At 42.2% G+C, this 10,516-nt stretch overlaps 1 protein-coding gene across 1 annotated transcript in view; it reads left to right on the top strand.

Annotated features, from left to right (window-relative positions):
* Positions 1–10,516, top strand: part of LOC104462112 (ras-related protein Rab-6A-like) — a gene marked incomplete at its 5' end in the record, with an annotated part of 14,062 nt that overhangs the window by 2,410 nt on the left and 1,136 nt on the right. Inside the window, 2 exons of the mRNA XM_010073937.1 lie at positions 1,067–1,178; positions 2,322–2,415. Of these exons, the coding sequence (XP_010072239.1) occupies positions 1,067–1,178; positions 2,322–2,415 (206 nt within the window). The remainder of the gene's footprint in view (positions 1–1,066; positions 1,179–2,321; positions 2,416–10,516) is intronic.

Genomic DNA, 10,516 nt, shown 5'->3' with positions numbered 1-10,516 from the left:
GGAATACAGGCTTTACCTATAAAAGCTTTAATTGTTAAAAATAGCACTTTCATTTGAGCTAAAATTACAGGTTAGCAGTGAACTTTGAATTTTTTTTTACTGACCTAGCAAATCCAATATTACCAGGTAGTAAAGAGGAGAATTAAGACATTGACAAGTGATCAAGTCTTGACTGTCTAGCACACGATATATTACTATGCAGTAGAAGCCATTAAAAAAATCAATACTGCTGAAGAACTGCTGCAGAGCCCTCCCTTTTTAACTTCTGAAAACTACTTCGGCAACTGAGATGCTCTTTGTGTAGCTCACTGGGAAATGCTGAGCTCCGTCGCAGCTTCTGTACGACTTATTTTTCCTTATGGGATGCAACTTTTTGAACATATCCAGATCAGGATAGCTTCCTAAAAATGTTATCTTGCGGCTTTTAAGGACATTTCATTAAGAAAAAGTGTCTGTGGATAGGCAAAATTTGTATTTCTGGTTCTATGCAAATGATTTAGAAATTATTTGGAGCTTGATGTTCAGTGATACAGGAGTTGCTAGTAGGTTGTATAACCCTGATAATTCCTAGAGAAAATCCTGAACCTGGCACTTAAAAAGGGATTAAGCTGTACAAAATGTGTAGCTGGTATCAAGTACTTTTGAGAAGCAATGGAACTGCACAAGTCACGGGCAGTGTAGAATGCAATATCACATTAATCCTTGTTCTCGCTAGAAAATATTTTTATGTTGAACTAAAGAAAAAAGGGAACTGGTCTAAAACACAGTGATAAGACTTCTTGTTTTAGATGCTGTCAAAACCAAATGATAGATCAACTCAGCTCACTCCCTGGCTTTGGATTCACCTGTAAGGAGGTACCAGCCTATTTGAAATCAGTGAAATTAGTGAAAAAGTTTTCATAGATTCCATTGTGGGAAACTCAGGGTTTCACTTGCTGATTCTTCATCACCCTGTTACGCCAATTCCAGAGAATACGAAGCTTTTATTTGAGACTCGACAGATGTATTTACTAGTGAGCTGTGAAGAATACCTGCAGTGATAATCCTCTCCGCTGTTCTCTGGTAGATGTAAACTCGTTCCAGCAAACAACAAAATGGATCGATGATGTCAGAACGGAACGGGGCAGCGATGTCATCATTATGCTGGTGGGAAATAAAACAGATCTAGCAGATAAGAGGTATGGAGGAATAACTCATCTTTCAAATGCTTTTCTTAATCTGCTGCTCTTTTCTCCTAGACAACTATTTTTAAAAGAACATTTGTAGTTTTTTTTTCCCAAAGTGCTCAAGCTGGTTTTAACTATGCTGGGGATGGCTGTGAGTAGAGAAATTTCCATTTTAAAACTTCTCTCATTTGGTTAAGCACAAGTTTCCAGCACAACGCTGTGAATGAGTTGAGAAACTGTCACCAGCTTGTTAGATGTCAAGAGGGAATGGAGTGTTCTCTACAACCTGCATCAATGGATGAATAAGCTAAAGTAATTACAAATATTCATGCTTAATAGATTTACTTGGATAAAGAGGATAGGTGGAAGTAATCCTCCTTTTTAAAACTCTTTGGGGTTTTCATACGTTGGCAAACTTAAATATTTTTATTAGAAGTTGTGTATCTTCAGCTTACTCTGCTTATTCTGGGTTTATGGTATTCCTAGATGAGTAAAAAGTCAAAAAAGGCAAAACAAAAGCATGGGATGGAAGTATTCTGGATCTGATGGAAATCCTAGTTTGCTCAGAATAGCTTCACTTGGGATCCTTACTTCAGATTTATAATATCCTATTAAGAATTGTTTATGAACACATATGCCCCTCATATACCTCACGATTTTTGTCTGGCAGTTCTTGAACAAAGTTTTCCCCAGTTTTTGCTGTAGTAGACTGCTTAACGGGAGGGACGCCCAGCCACGGAAAAACAGGACAAACTGAATTTATTGTGAGCTGGTTCTGCTTGGTCCTTTGTTAAAACAGCGCAGAAGGCTGCAAGTTGGCAGTTGTTATTGGATATTACAATCTATCGATTGGTAATTGTTCAGATGTAAGAGCAGAGCTGGCTGGACAGGGCTTTGGAGGAGTCCAGTTGACCCATTTAGCTGTTCCACTGGGAAGCTGAGTTCTACTGTGGGAGCCAGGTGTGCCGTAGAAGTCCGTCTGATATGATGAAGTGGTGATACCTGTCTACAACTGTGCTCAGTACGTGGGGAAAAAAACATGGAATACTTTCAGAACTCTCATGAAGCAGTCACATCCTTAAGTTGGAGATGGAAATCTTAATTTTCAAGGTGTGTGGGTTTTTTTTTTTCCTAATTCTGTGTTATCTTCCCCAGGCAAGTGTCCATTGAGGAAGGAGAAAGAAAAGCCAAAGAGCTGAATGTAATGTTCATTGAAACTAGTGCAAAAGCAGGATACAATGTAAAACAGGTGAGTAACCATCCCTGAGACCACCTCTGTTATGCCCTGTTGTGGAATTTGGACTACCCTGGACATCGGGAAGCCTTTGTAAAGGGTGTCGGAGGGATATTTTTAGCCCCTACACAACAAGCAACATCTCAGAGTTGAATTGTTGGCTGAGGTTCAGAAGGATGTCTGACCTGGCAGCAAATGACTTGGAAATTCTTTCCCCTTAGGAAAGAGGAATTGTGGAAGAAGCCGTGTGGATACGGAGTCATACCTCCCTGGATTTTTGATAATGCAGATCTGGTGTTTAGATGGGAGGGATTAAGGGACGAGCCAACAAGTTGGGGAAACACAGGTGTGAGGACTGTTTCTGATATCAATTCAGCGAATTAATGTGGGCAAACAAACCAAGGAGGAATGTCATTGCTTAAAACACTTCCGCTGTACAGTGAGGCAGCGTAAACTGGTATTCCCACTCTGCAAAGCACTGCAAGTGTGAGCAAATGTTCTTGCACAGCCAAAACTACTTATTTCTGGTAGATGATGAGTTTCTTTTGAACTGGGGAAAGCAGTGAAATGTCTTTTGAGCTGGTGCGACTGCAACGAAATGAGGTTTTATGTTGTGAGACGAGCTGCAGCTCTTTAAATTCTGACCTGCAAGATGAAGTTTTAGCACTTGTGTTAATGAAGATAAATCACTCGGCAAACTGGTGAAAGTAGTAAACACTGCGGAACTGATCTGGTGTTTACATGGAAGAGATTTTGTTTGAGCTTATTAGTTATGTAAGCAAATATGCTTCCTAGCAGATGATGAATAGAGAGCTAGAGCCGTACATCCCTCCTGACTCAGTGCATCACGGGATGCTGCTTTTTCATTGATCTGGCAATTTCTCATCTGGAGCCATGACTGCTAAAGCATTTGGCAGCTGGTCTTACAGTAGGAGGAAAAGCAGCAGTGGAGGATGTGGAAGATGTTCGTTCTTGGGTCTCTTTGTAGAGAAAATGTGTGCACACATACATCACGTGTATATTTGATATACTTATATATAGTTGCACAGATAGTTTGGATGAAGAATTGCATGAGGAGTTGCTAAAACAAGGTTATAAATTACTTTGTACATTACAGACAGGACTAAAGGCTTTGTTCTTAAAATGTCTTTGTGTATAAGTAGCAAAATTATTTCCTAGATAATGGAATTGATGTGCTGTGTTTCAGTGCATCAGCAAACAGAAAAGTGTTTGCTTCCAGGTTCCACCCATTATCCTGCCACAGCACAGAGGCTGGCTTGTAATTAGGGCTTGGATTCCGGGCTGGAATCCTTCATGTTTACTTAGAGTAGAAGGGTGTGTGCTTGAGAGCAGCTGCCTCACTGAGAGGGATGATGATGATGAAGCCCTGGACTCTTTCCTTGAGAGGATTGCTATGCAGCTGGCACATTTCCAGAAGTCTGTGTCCAACCCTGTAAGGTAGCTTGTGGCTTTTGGGGCCAGTTGGAGCCCTGATGATTTGAGATCTAAGTAGGGAGAATCTTGTACGGTACGCCTGTAGTCCATTCTGGCATAAAATACTGTAGTTTAATAAAACATTCGCTTTGTAAAGCTACCACAGCCTTCACCGGGAGGGGTGGTAGCTCCATAGGCACAAACTTTGTCTTTTTGTATTTTATGCTGAAGCCGTTCAGGGATTGTACTAATGAGACTATCAGAGCATAAAGCCATTTCTGTAGCTGTAGCCTCACTTGCACGCTCTCTAGAGAAAATTCTTAGTTGTGTAATGGAGCTCTAGACAAATTATGCCTCTGATTTTAATTGCCAGGTTACGTGCTGTAAGACTGCTTATGGAGGAAAATAGGTTTGGTAATAAAAAGTGGTGGTGAGAACTTGGGGGCTAGTTCCCTCTGTCTCAAATGGAAGATTGGGCATTCACAGACAATTCTAGTCCTTCACTAACATCAATAAACAGTAATATCTAAAAAAACCTGGGGCTGTTACATATCACTGCATCGTAATCCGAGTGGGTGCTGCTTGTAGTGTGAAGTCTTGTCAGAATTGGACAAGAGAACAGATTTCAAGTGACTTCACTCTCTGTAAAATAACAAAACAAAAGGCAGAGCGGTTATTCAAAAATAAATAAAAATGGATTTTTCTTCTGAGTTTTGATCCTTGAGTTGCAGACGTGGACTGGGATTTTCGGGAACTTCAAAGCTGTTCTATACTGCCGAATCTTTGAAACTCTCGTTTTTTTATTAGTTTAATAAGTAGTTGTTGAAACAATTCTCAAAGGATAAGACTTTTAATACAACTAGTTATCTAGGTCTCTGTTTTCTTGACAGCTTCTCCATCGAATGGTATGAATTTATTTTACCAACTTGTCAATAAATTCTTCCCCAATGAAGTGGGAAAGCATATGGGTACTGCTGCAGAAGGAATACCCTTCCCATAACCTGTATAAAATCTTTCTTTACTAAGCTAAATGCAAATTTGACCTTCCCATAACTGATAGCTTCTATCCGTAATATATTCTGATTACGCAGAACAATTACCATCTGAGATAATTTTCACACAGGATTTTTAATTCAAGTGTCAAATTATTTTAGAGACAAAGTCGATATTTTGACTACATATAATGAAACACATTGGTGTAAAAATTAACATCACCTGGTGCTGGATATGAATATTAATGTAATGATGAATCTTAGACTAGTGAAGAGTCCTTAGTTTGTCTAGGGTCAGATTTAGCGATTACCAGGCAGCTTTGATACTGCGTTATCACGGAAATTTGTAGATTAGGGAATATGAACTGTTCTGGTTTTTTTTCTTTTTTCTTCCACACAAAACTCTCGCCTCCCAGTATTAAAGCTTCTCAGGTTGTCATTGCTTCAGCTGGCAAGCCTGGAGCAGTTCAGAAAACATGACAAAGCGCTGTTGTTTCCCCTGTCCTGTGTTCCAGCACAAAATCCGTCTCCTGGATCTAAACGCTGTGCCCTGGGTTTAAGGTAGGGAATGGCACAGCTTCATGAACGCAGAAGGAGATTTGGGGTGAAATCGAACCCTCAGTCCTCCATTGGTGGCTTCTTCAAATTTCCATCCCCTTCTCATGAAGGTTTTGGCTTCTGTGCAGTGTTGGATGTAGACATCGTGATGTTACCGGTTCCAGAGTGAGCTGTCACCTCGCAGGTGGTGAATCTTGGTGCTCTTTGTATGGGCCCAAACGTTAGATTTCTCCCAGGGATGCTGTCCCCAAGGTTTCAGAATCAGTGGTCGCCCCATTAAGGATACGGAAGAAGCTTAATTTCTTCTCCTGCTTGGGGACAGTAGTGGCAAAGGCTTTTTCACCTCCTTGGTGCTTGTTTTCTAGCTGCCGGTGGGAAGCCAAGGTACTTTTGACCTTGTGTGCTGCTTTTAGCTTCCTGTTCATCCTTTTCCGCTGGAAGGCAGCGCTGAGAAGAGGAAAGGGCGCTGCCTTCATCTCTGTGCTCGCTGTAGTGATCCTCCAAATCCTGAGCGCTTGGCTTCATCGTGAAACTCCAGAAGCACGTATTTCAATGCCAGGATCTTCTACCAACAAAGAAAAAAAAATTAAAAAAAATAGAGGGGAACATGCTGCTGACGGGTTTGTTTTTTTTTTTTCCATTCTCCTGTGGCATGAAAGGGGACAGCTGAGACGATGGCACCTCGGGTGACACAGTCTGGGGGCTGAGGTGGGAGTGAGTGACCTGTGGTTGGGTTTAGAGGCTCCAAGGTGGATCCATGGAGCTGCTGCATCTGTACAGAGGATTTGCAGCCTGTGTGCATGCTAGCTGAAACCTGGACACGGCAGGCTTTCATTTTATAACTTCTCTGGCGTTTCTTTTCCCCACAGACCCATCTGATGAGCTGCTGGGGCAAGCCTCACCTCTTCTAGTAAAATGGCAAACGAGATTGTAATGTACAGCTGTTGTGTGCTGTTAAGGTAGAGCTAGTGAAGGAAAAATGAGTGGATGATATTAGAGTAAAAATTGTGATTGTGTTATTCTGGGGTTAAATTGATCCAATAGAGGAGGGGAAAAAAAGGCTTTTGGATCCTGCAAGTTTCAGCAAAGGCTGGTTGCCAGGGGAGCCTTAAAACTGAGGAGAGAAGTAGATAACTTGCTTCATTTAATGCGGAGAATCGTAGTCTTTGCTTCATTTTATTTGTCAGCCCTGAATAAGCTTTGAAAGACTTTGAGATTCATTCTCCATCTTGCCAGTCTATATTTCAGGGAATCGTATTGTTAGCCTGTGGATTTCATGCCCAGAATATGTCAGGGTTCATTTTGCTGTCTCGTAGAAAGAGAGGGGAGGGAGAGCCCTGAAGACCTTCTTACAGCGGTACCTGGCACACTTCACGTTTGCTCTCAAAGACCCACAGGCTGAATCTGGTCTTTGGCAGAAAAACTTTCTCACGGCAGTAGCTAAAGGACCGTGGCCCCCCAAGTAACCCTTTTTTCACAGCGCTGGCTGCATCTAGCAGCTTGGCTCTTTCTCCTGTCTTGATTTTTGTCTATCTGATGGGCAAGAATTATTCTTTGAGTTGCGCTGCTCTCCTCGGAGAATGAGAATTAGGGAAATGTTTTTGTTTGCTTTGCGTTGGGGGGCAGGTTTCGTGCTTGGCTTTTCCATCTGGCCAGTGATCCTCCTGTCCTTTCCATATTGGTGCAAGAGTGTTACAGTGGAAAATATTTAATGCCCACAGTTGTTTGTGACACTGATCTGTTGGGGATTTATTGGCTGGAGTAGTAGGAAAGGCACAGTTTGGCAAATGAGTTGAAACTAATGGTGAGAGTTGAGGGGTTTTTTCAGAGTTTAATCAGGAAGGAGATTGCAGGGTTGAATACTGAATGAGACTTTGTGTGGCTCGTCGTGTTTCAGATGGCTGCGTTTAACTCCTGCCTTGGGAAAAAGTCCTGGATGCTCACCCGTACATGTGTTTTTATACGTACACACGCCTGCACAAATATTTAGACATAGATGTGTGTATACGTCCACTATATTATAATTATATATATATATGTGCAACTGCCTGAGACGTTTTTCAGCGAGATAAGGCTGCTGGCGTGGATCCTGAAGGCGCTGCGAAGCAGTTAGTCTCTGCGTAGAAGGCTGCTTTCTAACCATCATGAAGTTTCCCTAATTGGATTTGTTCACATATGCTGTGACTGATAAGCAGAAGGTTAATAAGAAAGTAAGTTGATTTTCTAAGTTGCCAAATTCCTTTTTTTAGTCAAATAATTTAGGGGAGAAATACCGCTAAAGGCATAATTTTATTTGTGGTCTTAATGTAAAGAAAGGATTATTCTATTTTAAACACTGAGCCTTTCTGTCAGCAGCTTGGTTTAAGTGCAGTCATTCCAGTTGGTTCCCATCAGCTGAGGTTTTTTTAAGACTCTCCACCCCCTCCCCTCTATAAACTGAATCCCTCACTTTCTACATATTGTACAAGTAAGTAGCAATGCCACAGTTTAAAACAATTTTTTTTGTAATGTTGTTTCCACCTAGGATCTCAAAGCTCATAACATCGCAAAGAGCTTTATGAAATGGTGCATTTTGAGTCCAGAGGAGCCATGGAGATGGTCCGAGGGCTGGAGCAGCTCGGACGAGGGGGAAGGGGTTGAAGCTGCAAGAGGGGAGATGGAGATGAGATGTGAGGAAGAAATGTTTTCCTGTGCGGGGGGTGAGGCAGTGGCCCAGGGTGCCCAGAGCAGCTGTGGATGCCCCATCCCTGGAGGGGTTCAAGGCCAGGCTGGATGAGGCTTTGAGCAACCTGGGCTAGTGGGAGGTGTCCCTGCCCATGGCAGGGGGTGGAATGAGATGATCTTCAAGATCCCTTTCAGCCCAAACCACTGTGTGATTCTTTCTATCAGAGGAAAGTTGCCAAGTGAGCAACCTAATGTAGGCACGATCTGGTGGGATTGTCCCAACCTCTGCATATCCATCCTTAAAACTGCTGGGAGGGATTTTTTTTTTCCCCTCAAACTTTCTTTATCAAGAACTGGGTCAACGTGAATATTCTGCAGAATATAAGCAAAAAAAAGTGTCCTGGAAGGGTAGGTAAGCTAATTTGCTCCATTCTTTACCACCAATGTTATCACCTTTTTTTTAGGAAGGTGTGTTGGAGGGACGAGAGGTTTAACAGATTTTTTCCCCTCCAGAGCTCATAGGGACAGATGTAGCTGTGAAGTGACATGCCAGAGAGGAGCAGAGTTTACCATCTCATTGCTTTATGCATTGACAACATACCAGTACGCTTCTGAAAGCAAATTGTAGATGATATTTGAATATTTTGCAACGCTATTAGGTGGCTATCCAGTAAGCCTTTTTTTAGGTTTTTTTTTTCTTCCCCAGAAGTCGCAAAGCTGTTTTCCTTCATAAAGTTGAAGCTGACATCTCTTAACCAACCTTTGAAAGCTCACTGATTATTGAATGTTTTGAGAGTAGAAGTAATTTTAACGATAAAGCTCAGAAAAGGGAGAGTCAGAATCTTCCATACCCAAAAGTGATTGAGACGGGAAGTTTGTTAAAGGCAAAGCATCGAGGCTACGAAGCGCTTGGGGATTCAAATATAGTACTAAACCTTTTAAGGCTTCCAGAGGAAGATGAGATTGATTCTTGATTGATCATCTCCAAGATGCAAAAAATTGGTAATGAATAGTCTAGTGCTATAGTGAGTGAACGAAAAGCCTTTTGAAAAGTAATAAAGCAAAGAAGGTTGGCAGCTCTTATCCAATTGGAACGGCAAAGAACAATAATGCTGACCATGAGGATATGATGGGAGATAGCTGTGAAAGTCTGCGGCTTTTTTTCTCCTCCATTTCATTCTTCCAAGCCAAAGTGCTTACGTCTGACTAGTTTTAAAATGCTTGGGAAATGACAGTCGTGTTGCTTTTTCAAGCAGAATTACGACTGAAGATGAGGCAAGCCGATACAGTAGCGAGAAGTGGTGAGCTCAACTGAGAGGACATTTTTTTTTGTAGAAGGATTACAATCAGATCAAGGTTTAGCTTCTCCCTCTGTCAAAATTGAGTTAATTCTGATCAGGAAGCCTCTCTTGACTTTATACTTCTGTGTGGCTGGGCATTTCTGCTGTCTGCTTAGCGTCGGTGGCTGGTAGAGTTTAAAATCTGGAATTTTGACACGATCTTTATTACTTCATTGTCAGCATCTGAGAATTTGCCTGAACTTTTCAGTGAGGCTGGGAGGCTCAGGATAGCAGCAGAGCTTAACAGAAACTTAGATGGGGATGCTCAGTTTTTTTTGCTTTTAAATTTTTGGCTAAAATCAGTGCCATACATCAAGCAATGCCTTCCCAGACCCGTTTCCTTGTGTCCATATGGATTTCAGCGTACGCCCACAGTGTTGCTGTTGGTGAAAAAGGGGTGAGGATGCTGGAGATGGTTTTTCAAGTGGTGATGAGGGAGATGATGGGAATTGCAAAGGAAAGTAGCGTTGCTGCCTTCCACCTCTCCGTTTTGTCTTCTCCTCACGTCGTAGTCTCTTTGGTCAGAAATAAAAGGTCACAAACCTGGGGGCTTGTTCATGATTAGCTTGGGCAGGACTTGTCAATCCAACAAGGTTGTCTTAACATCTTCCCAGCATCTTTTGGACAAATTTGCAGAAGTTCTTGGGCGCTGATGTGCGAAGCTGTTCAGGTGCATTCATTATCTAAACAGCCTGGCAGAGGCTTGGCTCCGTTTTCTGTGGAAAGTGGGTCACTGGGAATGAGTGGCTTAGTTTAGTGTCGTTTGAGGAGAGGACTGAGGTAATGTGCAATAATGTCAATTTAACACGTTAAGGCTGATGGCAGACTCACACCGGGCATTCGGGACTGTTGGGCGTGCGAGGGGCGGATTTTAACACAGAGGTGTTGAGCGTTTGGAAATATCTATGTCCTGGATGCTTGATAACGTGCAGGCAAGAAATCCACAGTAGTAAAAATGTCTGTAATGGTGTAAAAACATGAATGCAATGAATGTCAGATGTTTTTTATATCTGGGTGCATGCTGAGCGATTGTGCCCCTGGACTCAGCACTGGTGAGGCCGCACCTTGAATCCTGGGGTCAGTTTTGGGCCCCTCACCACAAGAAGGACATTGAGGGGCTGGAGCAGG

Source organism: Pterocles gutturalis, unplaced genomic scaffold, assembly GCF_000699245.1.
Source record: "Pterocles gutturalis isolate BGI_N339 unplaced genomic scaffold, ASM69924v1 scaffold49662, whole genome shotgun sequence".
Lineage (NCBI taxonomy): Eukaryota > Metazoa > Chordata > Aves > Pterocliformes > Pteroclidae > Pterocles > Pterocles gutturalis.
Note: the sequence above shows the minus strand (reverse complement) of the source record. Positions and strands in the feature narration are given on the sequence as shown.